Source organism: Panthera pardus, unplaced genomic scaffold (genome assembly GCF_024362965.1).
Source record: "Panthera pardus isolate Hobbes unplaced genomic scaffold, ASM2436296v1 HiC_scaffold_12, whole genome shotgun sequence".
Taxonomy (NCBI): domain Eukaryota; kingdom Metazoa; phylum Chordata; class Mammalia; order Carnivora; family Felidae; genus Panthera; species Panthera pardus.
Window position 1 is genome coordinate 55,842,218 of NW_026526677.1, and position 18,855 is coordinate 55,861,072.

General features: G+C 53.6%; 1 protein-coding gene across 7 annotated transcripts in view; it reads right to left on the reverse strand.

Annotated features, from left to right (window-relative positions):
- NUMA1 (nuclear mitotic apparatus protein 1) overlaps positions 1-18,855 on the reverse strand; it is a 72,486-nt gene that overhangs the window by 2,832 nt on the left and 50,799 nt on the right. For 5 of the 7 annotated variants that reach the window (XM_019449654.2, XM_019449657.2, XM_019449655.2 and 2 more), the window contains exons 5-21: positions 18,468-18,550; positions 17,821-17,901; positions 15,488-15,575; positions 13,817-13,937; positions 13,134-13,291; positions 12,729-12,846; positions 12,506-12,623; positions 12,017-12,157; positions 10,406-10,528; positions 6,856-10,254; positions 6,394-6,435; positions 4,849-4,917; positions 3,358-3,468; positions 3,034-3,252; positions 2,776-2,933; positions 1,160-1,406; positions 74-302 (exon numbers count right to left, since the gene is read on the reverse strand). In XM_019449654.2, coding sequence (XP_019305199.2) covers positions 74-302; positions 1,160-1,406; positions 2,776-2,933; positions 3,034-3,252; positions 3,358-3,468; positions 4,849-4,917; positions 6,394-6,435; positions 6,856-10,254; positions 10,406-10,528; positions 12,017-12,157; positions 12,506-12,623; positions 12,729-12,846; positions 13,134-13,291; positions 13,817-13,937; positions 15,488-15,575; positions 17,821-17,901; positions 18,468-18,550 — 5,505 coding nt within the window. The remainder of the gene's footprint in view (positions 1-73; positions 303-1,159; positions 1,407-2,775; positions 2,934-3,033; positions 3,253-3,357; positions 3,469-4,848; positions 4,918-6,393; positions 6,436-6,855; positions 10,255-10,405; positions 10,529-12,016; positions 12,158-12,505; positions 12,624-12,728; positions 12,847-13,133; positions 13,292-13,816; positions 13,938-15,487; positions 15,576-17,820; positions 17,902-18,467; positions 18,551-18,855) is intronic. The other 2 variants (XM_019449660.2, XM_019449659.2) reach the window with 2 other exon arrangements.

Consider the following 18,855-nt stretch of genomic DNA (forward strand, 5'->3'; position numbering starts at 1 on the left):
GGTCGGTGAGGTGCCAGAAGATAGTCAGCCTGGGGTTTTCTTTGTGTGTGTTATGTCCCTGTGGCCCCCTCACCTGGAGGGGCCCCGCTGGATACCCCAGCCTGGGAGCGGCGAGCAGAGCTGCGAGTGGTGGGCCGGTAGCCAGGCAGGCTGAGCAGAGCGGAGTTGCCATCGTCAGGAGAGCCCAGGCGGGCTAGAGACTGGGTGGAAGAGGTGGCTCGTGGTCCAGCCTGGGAAGCAGGGGCTGACTGTGTGCTATAGAAGGATGAATTGGCACTGTCCGGCTCTTCCACGTCTAGCTTCTGGAAGAGAGAATGGATCTGGTGGAGTGGGGCCCTGACAATCCATAAAGGTGCCTCCTGTTCACTTTCCTAAATAGGGCCTCGGATCCCGCAGCAGCATGTATTCCCACTGCTTTGCAGGAATCCTTAGCTGCACATCTACAAGGAATGGGCCCTGTTGCTAAGAATCCTGCACAAGGTGCCAAGGCTATCCCATTTTCATTTGAGTCTGTTAACAATGCTTTAAAAGAGGGAAGAGAGTGTGTTATCAGACAATTTTAGAATCAAGGTGCAAAAAAGTAAAGTGACCAACCCACAGGTAACAGCTAGGGAGTGGCAGAACTGGGGCTAGAATGCCAGTCTCCTGAGCTAGTCATAGTCAGGCTCATCCCACAGCCTCCACTGACCCTCAGCCCAAGCTTGCCAGGGCCCTTTTAGAATCTTTTAGAACTTCTGCAGCTTCTTGGTAGCCAAAGGTAGCCCACACCAAACGAACCTTCCCCACTCCCCATCCTCCTCAGGATATGGAAAACAAGGGCTAACCAGGGCCCCCAACCTAGCAGGCAGCCCTCTGGGCGGCCACAATGCATCTCAGCCACCCAGGAGGTATGCTGCAGGCACAGGGCTGGGCTGCAACTTCTCCATCTTCTCTCCTTTCGGTCTGCACGGGGTCAGTACTACACATGGAAAGAAACCAGCCTTAGATCCCTTAGGCATCCAATTCCAGCCCTGCCCCTTTCTACACAAGAGGCTGTGCTTCTTTGTAACACATGAACTAGTCAGCCCTGCCTGCCTCCAGAGGCACCCGACGGGAAAGATGCCCTTAAGAGCAAGTGAGCATCACTTGGGTCCTACAGGCCCACTCCCAGCAGCCTGACCTTGGTCATGGTGATGTTGATGATCTGAGTGGTGCGCCGACGGGCGGAGCGGGTCTTCCGGCCTGAATCCAGGAAGACGTCCCCCAGGGAGTCCAAGCTGCTCTCCAGTGGGGCCTGACCCCGAGCAGGGATGGGGGTGAAGTAGAGACTCTCAAGGGATTCTACCTTGGGGGGCAGGCGCTGGGAGATGGGGGAAGCTGGCTCTCCAGGGATGCTGGTGCCATCTGGCTGGGTTCGAGGCAGCTTGCTGTAGGAAAGAGACTTGCTGAGGTGCCATGCCTGGGGCTAAAAGGCAATTTTGTTCATCCCTTTGCTCCAAAATGACCCAATTCCTACATTTATTACAAGCAGACCAGGTCAAGCACCCCATTCTCTGATTTTTGAAAGGCATCAAGGAGAGCCCTTGCTTGACCTGGGTCCTCCCTTCACTCTCCATTTCTGGTCAGCCCATCTATCTCCATGGCTATCTGAGCTCCTTAACACTGGTAACTCTCAGCTCCACGGTGAGCATGTCCAAATGAAGTCCATCCATCTGGATCTCCTGCCTCAGGGAATGGGAGCAGCCTCCACCTGGGTCCCCTAGCCATGAACATGAGCTCAATCCTACCTCTTCCCTCCAGCCCAATGCAATGGACAAGTCCAGGAGCTCACTTAACCACACGCCACTCCATTTGCATGTCCTTCCACGGTCTGCCTCCTCTCTTCTCACCTAGATTTAATGGTACCTGAGGGGAGGTGCCAGCCTGGTGACAAGCAAGGACTCAAACCAGGCTGCCCGGGCTCAAGCCTGCCTCTGCCACTGTGGGACCTTGGGCAAAGGACTGCCCCTCTATGCCCCAGTTTCATCTGTTAAAGGAGATAATCACAGAACCTACCTCAGAGGATGCGGAGGGGTAAATAAATGCATTACTACTTTTTAAGTGTTTTTGTAACAGTATGGGTACATCTCAGCTTTTACATTGGTTATCGGAAAAACTTTCTAGGGGCACCTGGGAGGCTCAATCGGTTGGGTGGCCCGACTCTTGATTTCAGCTCGGGTCATGACCCCAGATTCATGGGATCAAGCCCGGCATCAGGCTCCATCCTGAGTGTGCTGGAGATTTTCTCTCTCCCTCTATCTGTCTCCCTCACTCGTGCCCTCTCTAAAACAGAAATTAAAAAAAAAAAAAAAAAAAAAAAAAATTAAACTGGACCACATCTACCTTAATTTCAAGCCTTTCCAAGATCCCTCAGTGCCTTCAGGATCAAATCTAAACTTCAATGAGGAGTCTAGCCAGCCCCACCCAACCTCACTTGCCAGCCCAGCCAGGCTCTTTCTCAGCCTTTGCTCTCCTCTGTTCACGGAGCACACACACCTTCCGCTCCTCTGCAGACTCAGCAGGAGTGACAGCCTCCATGAAGCCCTCTCTGAGCACTCATTTCTTTTTACTCCCAGTGTGCCCTACACAAACATCTGGCCGAACACCTCGGACAGTTTCCTTAGTCTTCTCCTCTAAGAAAAAGCTCCCAGAGGGCAAAGAGACATCTTCTCAATCTCACTAGCCCCAGTGCCCAAGACACAGCCTGACACACGGTGGGCACTCAGTGAACAAGACAGAGACAGGGCACCTCCTCACCTGGTGATGGTAAGGGGAGTCCCCTCCTCGCAGCTCAAATCCAAGCTGTCAATGCTCAAGTCCAGCTGAGGCTTCGCCTGGGGCTCCCGGCTCTTCAGGGCATCAGTTGCCACCTGGAACTTGCCCAGGTCTCGAAGCTGCTGGTCAGCGTGGGCAACCTGAGGAGAGTGAAGAGAAGCCTCAAGCAGGGGCAGCCTGGGAGAGGAGGGCACAGGGGTCCGACATGACAGGGTGGAGTCCATCTGACCGGATACGCACCTGTGCCTCCAGGCTGCGCACCTGGGCAGTAAGGTGGCGGCAGGTCTGCTCAGCCTCCTTGGTCTTCAGCCCAGCCTGCTGCAGCTCCCGACCCAGCCGTTCGGCTTCAGCCCGCAGCTCCTTGTTCTCCTTCTGTAGCTGCTCCAGGCCCCGTAGTTGCTCCTGCAGCTCTTGGTTCTGCTGCTTCTTGGCATCATAGTGGGTCTTAGCTTTCTCCATCTACGCGGGCACACAGAACGAGTGGGGCGGTGGGGGTGAGGGGGAGGCAGGGACTGGAGGGCAGCAGGGCGAGGAAGCAGTGGGCCAGGGCTGGGGGCGCCTCACCTGCAGCTTGTAGTGCTCAGCTGCCTGCTCCTTCTGGTTCAGCTGGGCCTGCAGCTCGTTCAGCTGGGCCTGGAGGCGTTGAGCCTCTTGCTGGCTCTCCCCTCCCTGGGCCTGGAACGCATGACAACGCTGATCAGGGTGGCTGGTCTGGCTAGTGCACCCAAATCCACGGACCTGCCCTAACCTCCTGGGTTCCATGGTGTTTTCAGACTCCTGCAGACCCTCTCAGGACTCGCACAAAAAATCCTTTTACCCCCCGCCCCTAGCGCCTACTCTACTGCCATACCACACACCCTTCAAGGTCCACATTCTGCAGAAGCTTTCCCTGTCTGGCTAAGGCCATTTCTGGCAGAGTTCTGACAGCCCTATCTTTGCCTTCTTTGCACCCAGGAACAAACTGTCTCATTCTCTCTCCATGAGTAGTCTCCCCAAGGAGGAAGGGGGCTGATCCTCAGGGAACACTTGGGTGCAAAGCTAGGCACTTGGCACATGAGCTCTCAGAGGACACGGGAACTCTTGTTCTCCTCACAACTGCTCCGGGAAGTAACTTCATCTGTTTCAGAGGTGAAGACACTGAGCTCAGAGATTTAAACAAATTGACCGGGGTCATAGCAGAGTAAGATCTGAACCTTGTTCCACCCAACCTCAAAGGCTGTGGGCTTTTATGATGCTGCACTGCCTCCTATGCAGACCACAGACTCCTTGGGAGCAGGGGCCATGTCCAGATCTCGGTCCCCCCTGTGATGCCAGTGAGCAGAGCACTTAGCTTGTAGAAGACAATGGACTACCCGGCCTTCTCTCTCCTACATCTCCTAGCACCGAGAAGGCCCCGAAATGGAGAAGCAGCATCTGTTTATCACACGATTATGGCATGGAAATGAAGTTCTGCTCCCAGCTCCTGTGACCCACCACGGGGCTTTAGTGCCACAGGTGCCTAATTCCTCTGCCCCTAAGTAAAAGCTGTGAAGACTGAACTGCAGAAAAGCAGGTATTAAACCAAAAAGGTGACGCTGTTGAAAGCATGACAAATATTAAGTTACAGTGCAGTATTAAACATTGTTGACAATCCTCAAAGCTAGGCTGTCTGGAGCAGCACTATCCAAAGAACTTTCCACAGGAATGGAAATGTTCTGTATCTGCCCTGTCCGATATGGTAGCCACTAGCCGTACATAGCTACTTAAGCAAGGGAAATGTGGCTAGCGTGACTGAGGAACTCAATTTTTAATTTAGTTTAAATAACCACACATGACTAGGGGCAACTAGTGGACAGCGAAGGCCTGAGTGATGGGAGCCACCCCAGTGTTCCCTTGAAAGCTCTAAGAAGGCACATACAGGGGCTCCTGAGCCACAGGCAGGTGTAAAGCTGCCATGCCAGGCCCACCTCCGCCTCTGCCCCCATACCCACTACAGCCCAAGGGCTCACAGAGCCCCTTCCCTCCCCGATTCTCGCTCTGAGGCTGACAAGATGGCCCATCCCCCCACTGTCCCACCTTCAACTTCTGTTGCTGCACCTTACTGGCTTGGTCATGGTCAGCTAACTTCTTACTCAGTTCTTCCACCTGGAACAGGGGAGGAAGAGAAGAGAAAACTCAGGAGGACTTCCCCTCGATATTCAGAGAAATTAGGAGGTTTCCCCCAGATAAATCCCCAGTGTTCCTAGAAGAAGAAACTCTGGTCCTTTCTCTGGCCTCCATTTAGGGATTTATCCCTGCGATGCAGGCTGGCTGGCAGGACCTAAGGGAGGTGACCCAACACACAGGTGCTGCCAGAGCCACTGCCCATGCTCACCTCCACCCCCAGCCTGCAGAGACAGGCCTGCCGGAGCCCCACAGCCTCCAGATTCAAGAGAATTCACTCTGGGGAACTGACACCTCACTACCACCCTACTACTTACTGCCACCATTCACAGCCCCAAGCTTCCCAGGCTGGGGACAGGAACAAGGGACCGAGTCTGTAACTAGCAGACAAGGATGAATACCCAACACTCCTCCCCAAAAGTGCCAAGGTGCACAGATGCTCAGACCTCTTCCCAATATCCACAGGCTGTGAGGGCTGGTGCTAGCAGTGTAGCTGCTGTGGTTAGCACTGGGAAGCAGACAGGGGCAGCCCTCAGACCCAAAGCCCACCCCACTCCCACAGAGAAGAGAAAAGGGAGTGGGGCGGAGAGGGAGCAGAACAGCCCAAGCCCTGCTGGCTCCTCCAGGCATTCCAGGAGCTCAAGCATGAACAGCAAAGACAAGAGGCAGGAGCTCCATTGCTGACTGTTTGCTATTGGGTTTGACTGTCCCCATCATCTCAGGCTCCCTGGAGGAGGCGGGCAATGGAAGGAGAGGAGGGCCCGACTCCTCAGCAGGCCTGAGGTGACAGGAGTAGGAGGGATGGTGGAGAAACCAGTGCGATAGCGTTGACGTCTAGGGCAGCACAGGGAGATCCTTGTGAGGGCCAGGCAGCCAGACCATGCCACCTCCTGTCTCTCATCAAGCTTGGCCTTCCTGCTCCCAGGCAGCTCTATTTCATGCTCCAGGTTAAAGCCCCAGAGGGTGATGGGCAGGTGTCCTGAGCTCACAACCCTCCCTGACCTGTGAGGGCTGCTTTCATGTCACCTTTACGGCTTCTGCAGGAAAGAAGGGGGCTGTGTGTTAAGCAAGGCCCACGGTCACTCTGCTGTTACTCTTAGTTCAGCATCCAAACTGGAAACAGGACTTGGAGATTTGGGAATCCCAAGGACTGCCGGTCACCAGTTCGGACATGGGAAAGATGAAGCCTACCCTACCCCTCATCCCTGACAGACAGATGAGAGAAAAGGACAGGAGAAGGATGGAGAGGCCGACCTGGGATGGGTGGAATGAGGCCCAAGAGAGGGCCCAGCACACCACACTCCTGGGCAGCCCGGGCCTGGACTCCATGGCTTGACCCTGCCCCCTTCACAAACAGTTCACAACAGGAGCAGGTGGAGGCAAGCTGCAGCCAGGGTCATGCACTGAGATGGGTCACCGCTTAAGCAGCCAGCATTTAGCGGGGACCCCAGGCATTACCTGCTTAGTTTGCTCTCTCTGAAATACCTCTAGCTGTTCCACCTGTGCATGGGGGAGGAGCAACGAAGACAGAGTGAGATGGGGGCCAAAAAGACACTAGCCCTGCTGCCAGGCTGACCTCGCTGTGGCTCTGATACTTTCCTTCAAGGAATTAGATTTCTACTAATCGTTTTTAAATGCCAGTTTGTCTCATTCTAGTCCCCAGTGGCTCCTGGATCCTCCACTGCAGGTATGCCTCCCTAGCATAGTGTGCCTCTAGAACGGGCTGATGGCCTTCACAGCTGGACTCTTAAAGGACGGAGCCTTCAAGGAAGGGGAAGCTATTGATGTCTTCTTTAGGACGGTAGGGGGCAACATACTTCAACTCTGCCAGCCACCAGGTAAGGGAGGGGAGACCAGAGGGAACATTGTTCCCTCTCTCAGGTCCAATCTTTGGGGGCAAGTTTGAGCTGGGTATCTTACCTGGGCAGTGAGTTTCTGCCTCTCATCCTGGAACCGCTGCCTCTCCTCCAGGACCTTGACCTTGGCACTCTCGTACTTGGCAGTCATCACCTCCAGCTCCCGGGCAGTGTTTTGTGCTTCCCGCTGCATCTCAGCCAGACGGGTCTCGGCGTCAGCACGCACGGCTGCCAGCTCTTGGCCATGCTTCTCCCTGGCCTGGTCCAGCTCCACTTCCAGAAATTGCCGGCCAAGGCTGGCCCGCTCGCCCAGCCCCCGGTTCTCCTCTGCCAGCAGGCCATGAGCCTTCTTCAGCATGCTCAGCTGCTCTGCATAGCTGGCCTTCTCAGCCCGCAGCTGCTGAGCTGCTCGCTCTTGCTCTGCCAACTTCTGCCGCAGGGGCACCAGCTCCCCGAGCTCCCGCTGGGCTCGCATCAGCTCTGCCCGCAGCCCGCCGGCCGCCTGCTTGCTTTGCTCCAGCTCCTCACGATGGCGTTTCTCAGCGGCTGCCTGCTCAGCCTGCAGCTGCTGGCACAGGTGCTTGGCGGGCAGCAGCTCGCTCACCAGGGCCTGAGTGCTGGTGTGCTCAAGCTGTAGGGCAGAAAGGGCCTGCTCCTTCTGGAAGAACTTCTCCTGCCATGCCTTTAATTCTTGGCCCAGCTCCTCCGCTCGCTCTGCCTGTGAGGCCAGCTCCTGCCGCAGGCTCTCTGAAGCCACCCGCTGTTTCTCTGCCTCCTCCCGGAGGGTCTGGACCTCCTCCCGCAGAGCAGAGCTGCGTTCGGCGGCCCTGGCGCTGTTGCTGGCCGTCTCTGCCTGGAGCAGACGCAGCCTCTCCTCTAGCTTCTGGCTCTTCTCAGACTCAGCTATGACCAGCCGCTTCAACTCCTTGCTCTCACCCTCTTTCTCCAGGACCTGGCGGTTCAGGATAGAGACCTCCTCTTCCAAGCTGCTGATGAGGCTGTTTTTCCTCTCCGCCTCCTGCTGGCCCCGGGTCACTTGGGTCTTCCACTCATCCTCAGCCTTGCTGTGGTCTTGGGCCTTGGCGCGGAGGGTGGCCAGCTCCCTTTGGGCTGCAGCTAAGGTGTCCTGACTGCGCCCCAGCTCCTGGGCCTTCTCCTCTAACCGGCCCTGCAAGGCCTCCAGAGCACTGGCCTGCTCAGCGCGGGAGGTACGCTCACGCTCCAGGCTGCGCTCCAGGCCAGAGGCCTTCTCCTGGTGCTCCCGGCACTGCTGCTCCAGCTTGCTCACCTCTGCCTGCAGAACCTGCAGCTCAGGACCTTTTCGCTTGCTCTCTCCAGTAGCCTCAGACTGTGCTCCTGACCCAGAAGGGTCTTTTCCGCTGGCCATCCCTAAAGACTGTTGGCGCTCCTCCTCTTTCTTAGCCAGCTGTTCCTTCAGTCGCTCCACAGTCTGCTGAAGCTCCCCGAGCTCTGTTCTCTGGGCTGCCTCTTGCCCACGAAGCTTGGCCAGCTCCTGATCCTTTCCTTCCTTTTCCATCAGGGCGTGGGCCAGGGCTTCCTGCAGGGTAGCAAACTCCACACGCTGCTCATTGAGGGCATTCTGCAGCCGCATCTCCAGCTCCGCCTTGGCGGCCTTCTCCAGGGCCAGATCGGCTTGGGCCCGGCCCCGCTCCTGGGTCAGACGGGCCACCTCCCTCTCCTGCTGCCCACGCTCCTCCTGCTGCTGGCCCTGGCTCTCCATCAGCGCAGCCCGCAGTCTCTCCAGTTCACTGCCCATCTGCTCTGCCTGCCGCTCCATGGCCTGCAGTGCAGCCTGCGTGCTGCAGAACTGGCGTCCCTGCCGCTCTTCCGGCCACTCTGACTCTCTGTCTCCTGCCCTCAGGGGCTCCTTGAGTACCTCGCGGGAGGCTGATTCCGGCTGCTCCCCTGTCTTGCGCACTAAGGCCTCCAGGCGGGCCACCTCCTTGCTGGTGGCGGCCATCTTCTCTTGCAGAGCAGAGAGATCGTCTGCAAGCTTCTGGGCCCTGACCTCCTTCTCCTGGACCTGCTGGAGAGCCCTGGCCAGGTTGGCATGGAGCTGAGCTACTTCACTCTGCTGCCGGCTTATCTGGAGCTCACTGTGGGCCTCTATCCCTGCCACCTTCTCCTTGGCCTCCTGTAGTTCCTGGCGGGCCTTCTCACATTCCTCCTTCAGGGTCATCAGCTGCTCCTGGAACATGGCACCATACTGTGCCTCCTCCTGCTGGCTGTCCTCGTACCGCTCGCGCCAGGTGGCCACCTCCTTGGCAAGCTGTTCACACTCCCCCTCAGCTTCGCGCTGGGAGGCTATGGCCTCTGCCAGTTCCTGCCGCAGGGCTTCTGCCTCAGCCTGATGGGCCTCCCCAAGCTGCCGTAATCGGGCCTCCAGCCCCTTGCGCCCAGCCCGCTCTTCTTCTAGCTCCTTCCGCTCCTGCTTATGCTGTTCCACCAGGCACCGGGTCTCCACCTCTAGCTTGGAGATGTGACGCTGCTGCTCCTCCAGGGCGTCTGCAGCCCTGCGCTTCTCCTCTTCCAGGCTGCCCTTGGTGATCTTCAAGGACTCCTCAAGAGCCCGGACCTGCTCCTGGAACTGGCCCTTCTCCTGGGCCACCCTTTCTCGCTCAGCTGCTTTTTGTTGCTCAGACCTTAGTTGGGCCTTTAGCTCTACCACCTGGGCCTGGGTCTCACTCTGCTCCTGGCGGGCTGCCTCAACACAGGCATGGAGTTCCTCCACTTTTTGGCTCAGCTCTGCCTTCTCCTGCTGGGCCTGAGTCACCGAGGACTGGGCACTGTCCCGGGCTTCCTTAGCAGCCTGAAGTTGCTGTTGCAGGACCTCTAGCTTGGCAGTCTTTTCCTTCTCCAATACTTCCAGCTGCTGGAGGGCCGAATCCCTCTCCCTTAAAGAGGCCTGCCGCTCCTCAGCTGCAGCAGCCAGTCGCTGGGCATGGTCTCGCCTGGTTGCCTCCTGCTCCTGGGCAGCTTCCTCTAACAGCTTCTCCTTTTGCTTCAGGCTGCTGCTCAGCTGCTCCACCTGCTGGCGGAGGCCCTGAGAGGCCTGTTCTTGCTGCTGGAGGCTCTGCGCTAGCTGGGCCTGCTCCTTTTTGGCCTGCTGCTTCAGGCCAGCCAGTTCTTGATCCTGCTGCTGGAGAGTGGCTTTGAGGGTGGTGAGCTCAGCAGTCAGCGTGGTCACCCGGGCAGACAACCGAGCCTCCTGAGCCTGAGAGGCCTGCTCCACGTCTTCTTTGGCCTGGCTGAGGTTGGACAGGGAGCCCTGCAGCTCGGCAATCAGGCCAGCCAGCTGCTGCTTTTCTTCTTCAAAGTGGCCCCGCTCAGCAAGCAGCTTGGCTTCCCGCTGGCCCTGCTCGGTCTCTAGAGCCTCCACCCTGGCTCGGAGCTGGGTGTTGTCCGCAGCGAGAGAGGCCGCCTCCTGCTTCAGGGTTTCCAGCTGGTGAGATAAAGAGACCAAGAGGATGAACACGACTCCTCAATCACCGTGGCCCCCGTGAGAACTAAGGAACAGGAACCTGAATGTACCAAGCACGGGTCTACACGAGCCCTGGCACACAGGTCCTACTGCTGCTCCTGTGCGTTCCTACCTGCAAGACGTCACCCAGCACTTCGCCCTTCTCCCGGGGTGGGTTCTCCCGCAGCTGGGCCAAATGTTCTTCCAGCTGTGAAAGTTTTCCCTGAAGGATTTCATTCTTTTCTTCAAGGCATTTCTGACAGTAAACAAGAGCCTCATGTGAACAGAGGTGGGACAGGCACCATGTTACCAACAAAATATGGAGCCCTATCACCCTGTTATCAAGATCTCTTAGGGCGCCTGGGTGGCTCAGTCGATTAAGTGTCCGACTTCGGCTCAGGTGGTGATCTTGTTTGTGGGTTTGAGCACGTTGGGGTCTGCGCTGACAGCTCAGAGCCTGCTTGGAATCCTCTATCCCCCCTCTCTCTCTGCCCCTCCCCTACTTGTGCTCTTGCTCTCTCTCAAAAATAAACAAACATTAAAAAAAAAAAAAAAAAATTCTCCCAGGACACCTGGGTGGCTCAGTCAGTTGAGCGTCTGACTTCAGCTCGGTCATGATCTCACATCTCATGAGTTCGATCCCCCCCATTGAGCTCTGCACTGACAGCCTGGAGCCTGCTTAGAATTCTATGTCTCCTTCTCTCTCTGTCCCTCCCCCACGTGTGTGCTCTCTCTCTCAAAAATAAACAAACACTGAAAACAAAAAACTCCTGTTCCCCTGACCTAGGAAAAAACTCAGAAACCATGGACCTGGGATCATGAGGGACCTGATTTTCTAACCCTAATTTCAGGGCTGAATTAAATCATGTGACTTGCTAATAGTTTCTTCTTCCAGGCCACTGAGTTCACTTCACATTTCCTTACTTTAAAAAAAAAAGTTTTTTTTTTTCCTTACTATATACCCTTCCTTAGACACGTCTGGGCTCCCACATTATCCAGACACTCACCAGCTTAAAAATATCCCCAGCCTTCCTGGGCATGAACAGCAGCAACCATAGCACCTCCCACCCTCAGCCCCTCTTCCTCCCACTGCTCACTAAGCAGCCGCCAGGACTATGCTGGGTCCTCTCTGAATTCATAATCCACCTGACAGAGATGGGAGGTAGCTATTGCTGTCCCTCTTTTGCAGATCAAGATCTGAAGCTCAGATATTAAGTGCCTTCCCCGAGGGCTACAGGGTTAATAAATGGTAGATTTGGGTTCTTAAAAATAGCAGTAAAAATAACAGTGGGGCACCTGGCTGGCTCAGTTGGTAGAGCATGCAACTCTTGACATTAGGGTTGTCAGTTCAAGCCCCACACTGGGTGCAGAGATTACTTAAAAATAAAATTAAAAAAAAAATAGTAACTAATTCACTGGTAACTTACTTCGCATCACCCAATAAATGCAGTATCTTACAATGGTTGATGAGGCAGCTACTTGTTATCCTTCCCATTTTACACAAAGCATGCTTAGAGAGAAAAGAGACCAAATAACTTGTCCAAGAACCACACCTTGTAAACAGCAAAGATAAGACTCAAAGGTGGTACATTGGACTTAAGCTCACATTTTCCCAATACGGCGCACTATTAACCTTCAAGAGGAGACAGCTTAATTCCCAAAGGCCCCAAAGAATAGAGCGGTAAATGGAACTTTGAACAGGTAGCCAAGACTGTGGCCCTGACACCCCAAAGCAGAAGGTTACCTTGTCCTGCAGGGCTGTGCTGAGCTCCTTCTCAAGGTGGGCCTGTTTCTCCACCCACTCTCGAGTGGCTTTGCTGTGCTCTTCTGTCAGCTCATTGAGGGCACCCTGTAGTTGCTGCAGGTGACTGGCAAACTCCCGCAGCTGGGACAGACAAGTGGGAGTCCCCATCACCCAAGGTCAAAACTAGTACCACCACTGCTGTTTGTTTCCCGAACTCCAGGGGCTGTAGGTGTCTGACTATCTAACCCTGCTCAAACCAATTACAACCAACCATATCTTTAACTCAAGACTCAAAATTTAGGGCCACAACCCCGTCCCTGGCAGCAGCCAATTATGGGACAAGGAAAGGGCCAAAGTATGCAGGTCTCTGCAGAGACTGGAGCATAGGACAGATGCCAGGACATTCTTCTCAACCCTTTCTTCAAGAATCCTCGAGACTAACTCAGCCCCACGGACCGCCAGGTGGGGACTACACCCCCCAACCCTCACCTTAAAGGAAAGGTCCCCATTCTCCTCAGAAAGCTGGTTAATTTTGCGATCCATCTGGCTCTTCTCTGTCTTCAGGTCCTGACACTGCTTCAGAGTCTCATGGAGACGCACAGTGAGGCTGTGAGGGAGTTGGGGCAGTTAGAAAAGACGGTAGCACCCTCACTGCCACCCCATGGGTACAGAGTGGGGTGTGGAGCTGGGAAGGAAGCAGGCAGAATTATACCTCTCATTCTTGCCACGGAGCTCCTCAAGCTCCCTGGGCTCCGACGGGCTGGCCGCCTGCTTCTCGTTGAGCAGAGCTAGGCGGTCAATGCGCTGCTGCATCACAGCTATCTGCGCATCTGTGCCCGAGGAGGGGAAAGGAGGAGAGTGGAGAGTCAGCAAAGAACGAAGGGGAAGAGAGAAGGAGGAGGTGGCATCCAATCTAAGGGAAGGGGAGGATGAGGCCAAGGGCAGCACCAGATTCCAGGCCAGCCTGACTGGCCCATGGCTGAGCCCTAAGCTCCAGAGCCAGCAGAACAAACAGAGAACAGAGGGGCCGTTCCTCACACAAGCCCAGCACTTCCCTGGATGAAAATCCCCAATGCTGCCCATTCACACACCACCTGCCAGCGTGCCAGGCACCTACCCTTCTCAGTAAGGAGCTTGCGGTTCTCAGCCAGCTCCAGCTCCAGCTCATCTCTATTATTTCTTTCATCAGCGAGCTGCTTCTTCAGCCGTCTCATCTGGAATTGTGGGGTTTGCAGAATGTCGCCCATAGGGGAGGCTGGAGAACCTGAGAGGAAGCTGAAGAAGGAGACGCCATGGTCAGAGCCTGAAGTGTGAGGCTGAAGAGAAGAGCAACAGGCAGGGATGGGCAAGCAGCGCTCTAGGAATGTGAGCACTGGCTGGGAGGCTAAGCACCTCCGCTCTATTGATAGTGCTATCTCATGCCTCATGACTGACCTCGAGAAAGCTTTTCTTCTCCCTTCTCCTAGCCTCAATTTCAATTTCCTTGTCCAAAAAAAAAAAAAAAAAAAAAAAAATTACCCTCACCTCTGCAGAGCTGCACTGAGAAAAGGGACTTTAGCATCGTCTCCAAGGAAGAAAGGAATTCCATAAACAGGGAACAGAGCCTTTGAGGCCTTCTGCTAAAAATGGATGCCAACCAATTCCCCTAATTAATACTGGGGCAGTTGAGAACATCTACAGCATACTCTAAGTGCTGTCTGATGACGTAACAGGTTGGTGAACAGTGTTAGCTTCTAGAATGCAGGGATTTGAAGACTGGATGTTGAGGCCCCACCCCAGGAGAGGAGGCCCAGCACATACTTGTTCCCACTGGAAGAGGCAACCTTCTGTAGCTCTAGGAAGCGAATCTCCCTTTTGGCCTGGTGGCTGGGTGGGGACAGCTCTTCGGAGATGGTGCTGGAGCAGGTGGAAGGGACAGGAGCTAGGGCAAGGAGCAAACCAACCATATAGAGGTTAATAGAGGGAAAAGATTTGCATCTTTATACAAGTTGAGAACTTGCCTTAGTGGAAGTGGATCCACAGACAATTATATGTAAGCTATAGAAGGAGGCCACCAGGCAGAATCCGAAACCTGGCGTCTGGGTTAGCCAGAGGTCAGTGTCCCTAAGCCCAGTGAAGCAAGTGGCTTCCGTTTCCACAGCTCAGCAAGTGCTCAAGGAGAGCACAGGAGAGTGAGGGTGTCCTCCCTGCTTAGAGACTGGACCAAGTGCTCATGCTTTCCCCCCCATCCAACACTGCAGAGGCAGCTTGGGAGCCTTGAGCAGGATCTCCTCCTCTCAGCCCACCAACCTCTCAGATGAGAGCCGATGGCCTTTCTCAACTCCTCCACTCTAAAATCTTGTCCTGCCAACACAACCCCTTTCTCAAAACCTCCTCCCCTCCCATGGCTCCCACGACTACCTTCACATGGCTCTCCTACCCCTAAACACCCATTCCTAGTCTCCCTATCTGCCCCTCCCTCCTACACCCACAATCTAAGCTCCCAGAGTTCTGATGACGCCTCCCTGTGCTGCCCACAGTGCCCATGGCTTCAATGGTCATCCACACACTGACCTGTACACCCATAACCTGGCCCAGAGCCCTCACCTACATTCTAGACTCATACTTCCAACATCTCCATCTGAAGGGCTGAAGAGGAACGTGAATATGAGGAACATCAAATTCAGTGGCTGGAAGAGAACCTGCCTTGACCCACTTCTCACATCCCATTGTCATTAGATACCCTCTTCATCAGAAGACAGGGGGAGCTCTCACCCTTTCTACTGTACTTCCAGAAGGCATTTGGTAGATCACGTACCTCTCTGTTCTAGCACTCACTCTTCATCATACTTACTGATTTATGCATCTGCCTTCCCACCTAGAACATGAACTTCATAGGGGGAAAAGCCATTTTTTTTTAGGCATTACTCCCAGCTTCTAAGCCTAGAGTAGCAACTGCTTAAAAAATAAAAAACAGGGATGCCTGGGTGGCTCCAGTGGGTTGAGTGTCTGACTTTGGCTCAGGTCATAGTCTCACAATTCGTGGGTTTGAGCCCCACATCAGGCTCTGTGCTGACAGCTCAGACCCTGGAGCCTGCTTCGGATTCTGTGTCTCCCTCTCTCTCTGCCCCTCCCCTACTTGTGCATGCACTCTCTCTCTTTCTCTCTCTCTCTCTCAAAAATAAACATTAAAAAAAATTTTTTTAATAAAAAAAAAGGTATGTGTGAAGTGCTCAAGGACAACCTAACAGAGACGAGATCACATGTAACGTCCTGCTCAGGCACCGCCAGGCAGCAGGAGAAGCTCGGTAGGAACTGGGATGGTGGCAATGTGGCCCAGAAATCAACCTATTCCAATTACACACACTTTTCCTGAGCACAAACTCTGCCTGGTTGGGACCTGAAACAAACCCCCACGGCGTTTCTCAACAATTTGGGGTCCTAGCAGTGCCTAGCTCAGACAGGGCATCCTCAGGAATGGGCCCTACTTACCTTTCTGCAAGAAGTTCTCTAGATCCTCATTCAGGTTTAGCCCATCCTCATGGTCCAGCACAAATTTGAGAATGACTGCTAACTCAGCCTGGACCAGAGAGAGAGAAGAGCATCACTTTAGGTGCTAGGGAGGTTTGAAGAGATAGAGGGCACCACACCAGCAGTGTCAGCCCCAGGAGCTGCTGGAGCCCAGTCTTCCTCTCAAAGCCTAAAGCCCCCCAGTCCAGCTGAGAACATTCTACTAGAGACACATTGCCCTGCTGGCTCCCGCCCTCTCGGTTCCCCTGAAGATGACCCAGGGTCAGAAAGAGTTCCTACCTGACTTCACTCCTGACCACAAAAAAGAAAATGGGCAAAGACAGTAGTGCAGACAGAAAGCTTTTATACGTAACTATGTTGCCCTCTTCCAAATGACCCTCACTATTGTTCTCTGAGTGAGAACACCTCCAGGGCTCATCCAAAGTTTACCCACCAGCTCAGCTGTAAAATCTGCCCTTCTCTGTCTGAGTTCCAAAGCTACAGAGTTGATTGGACTTTTCTGGCCAGCCTGCTATATAGTTCCTTATCTTTTAGAATTTCTGTTTCTGGGGCATCTGGGTGGCTCAGTCCGTTAAGGGTCTGACTCCTGATTTTGGCTCAGGTTATGATCTCACAGTTTGTGGAATCAAGCCCCGTGCTAGGCTCTGCATTGACAGCATGGAGCCTGCTTGGGATTCTCTCTCCCCCCTCTCTCAGCCCCTCCCCTGCTCATACACACTCCCTCCCAAAATAAATAAATGGACTTTAAAAACAAACAAAAAAAAAGAATTTGTTTCTACCAGGTCTGTGGCCAGCTTGCAGCAGAGAAAAGGTTAAAGGAAGGAGACACCCATCCTTCCCATGCCACAACAACCTCAACCTCAGAGGAGAGCCATGAGCTAAATGAGTATAAAATGAGATGATTCAACATTTTTACCACTACGTGAAAGGCCACAGCTCTCTAGGCACTGCCCATGCCCCACCCCCCCACCCCCCGGTCACCTATATTACCCACTGTGGCATCCCAGCTCCTCCTGCTCTGGGAAATAAAGGACAGCTGCTCATACAGGAAGCAAAGCCAACATCAGACCCTTCCAGGCAGGTAGTTCCTGGAAACCAGGTCATTCCCTCTATAGTGAAGCAAATGCACTTAGGGACCAAGTAGAGGAGGGGAGAGAAGGTAACAGCTCTGAGCTAGACGGTCATGATGGACAAAGATATTCTCTCTCACTAATCCCTCCCATTAGAGGAAAGGAGGAGACACATGGAATGACAGTTTGTGTAAAAATATACACTCACAATTTCTACATATTATCCCAACACAGTAGAGTTACCACTAGAGTTTACAACTACAGTTAAATATATGAACATGAATGGGGCACCTGGGTGGCTCAGTGGGTTAAGCATCTGACTCTGAGCTTCGGCTCAGGTCATGATCTCATGGTTTAGAAGTTCATGGGGCGCCTGGGTGGCTCAGTCAGTTGGTTAAGCGTCAGACTTCAGCTCAGGTCATGATCTCGCGGTCCGTGAGTTCGAGCCCCGCGTCGGGCTGTGCTGACCGCTCAGAGCCTGGAGCCTGTTTCAGATTCTGTGTCTCCCTCTCTCTCTGACCCTCCCCCGTTCATGCTCTGTCTCTGTCTCAAAAATAAATAAACGTTAAAAAAAAATTAAAAAAAAAAAAAAAAAAAAAAAGAAGTTCAAATCTGATAGCATAGAGCCTGCTTGGGATTCTCTCTCTCCCTCTCACTCTCTGCCCCTCCACTACTCATACTCTCGCTCTCTCAAAATAAATAAACATTAAAAAAATACACACACACACACACACACACACACACACACAAAAGGACTTGGAAGTATATCTCTTAAAAGTTAGCAGTTAGTTGTCTCTGGAAATGAGATTAGAAGCAATTGTTATTTCCCTCTTTTGTGCTTTTCAATATTTTCCAGACATCCTATAAAGAATGGCTGGAATTGCTACAACCTAATTTTTTTTTTTAATTTTTTTTAACGTTTATTTATTTTTGAGACAGAGAGAGACAGAGCATGAACGGGGGAGGGCAGAGAGAAAGGGAGACACAGCATCGGAAGTAGGCTCCAGGCTCTGGGCCATCAGCCCAGAGCCCGATGCGGGGCTGGAACTCACGGAGTGCAAGATCGTGACCCGAGCTGAAGTCGGACGCTTAACCGACTGAGCCACCCAGCGCCCCTACAACCTAATTTTTTAAAAGAACAATATACGTTGTTGAAAGAAAACCAATGGAGTAGGGTGAAGCACGAGCTAGGCCCACCAGGTGTGGTGGAGACACAGGGCTTACCTGAATCTTATATTCAAATTGTTCCCAGTCCCTGGGACTTTTGGAGCTCATGGTGGAGTGGTATAACAGCAGCATGGTCATCTAGAAGCCAAACAGAAGACAGTCACTGAGCAGGACTGTCTCTCTTCTCAGTGCTCCCCTCTCTGGAATGTTCTGGGGACTCTGAACTATTCCAGAGGCTCTTCCAAAGCTCCTAGAATTCAGTAGCCCCAGGTCCTTGCCCTTAACTGCACTAGGAAACACCTGATTGAGGACTTACTGCCCACTGTACAAAAAGCCTGGTGTACAACTGAATTCCTGGACTCATGGAACCTAACTACAAAGCTTAAACTGCCCTCTATGGGCCAGCACCCAGAAACAGGAAGTGGAGGGAATGAAAGAGACTGAGCTAAAAAGAAGACTATGACACCTGGGTGAGGCCCAATTCCTGCCACGTCTTCATTGAGGCTCACAGTAACAGTCTAGTAATCTCTGTCATAGGGCATGGGCTCTGAGACTCCTTGGGCTAAATCAGCCTCTGCCTCAGCCAGATGGCTGACCTCTAACCTCCATGAGCCCCAGAAATAAAGTACTCATCACCAAGAGAAGGCCTGGCAGGTCCAATTGGTGCCACCCTCCCACCCCCACATCCGATATTCCATAGATACCTTGGCCAATTCCAGCTCTGACCCTTCCATCACCTTCTGCACGGACACCAGGCATTCTGGAGAAGAGGGATGTTTTCGGTTTTCTGTAAAGATGACAATGTAGAAAACAGGGTGAACTTCCTGGACACCATTCCTGAGATCATGAGAACACCTCAAAGTAGAACAAAATCACCGCCTCTGGTGGGGCTAGGAGACATAAGTCTCCTTGGTCCTATGTCCTCTCTCCCCCAACATACGCATTTCCACCTGAAGTTAGTTCTATCCTAGGTCAGCCCAAGGACTACAGGGATAGTTCAAGAAAAAAGCAGGCTAGGAATTCACAGCAGCACTGGGACATGATGTTGCACTCACCCACCCAATGCATAAACTCCTGCTCAGCACCACAGAG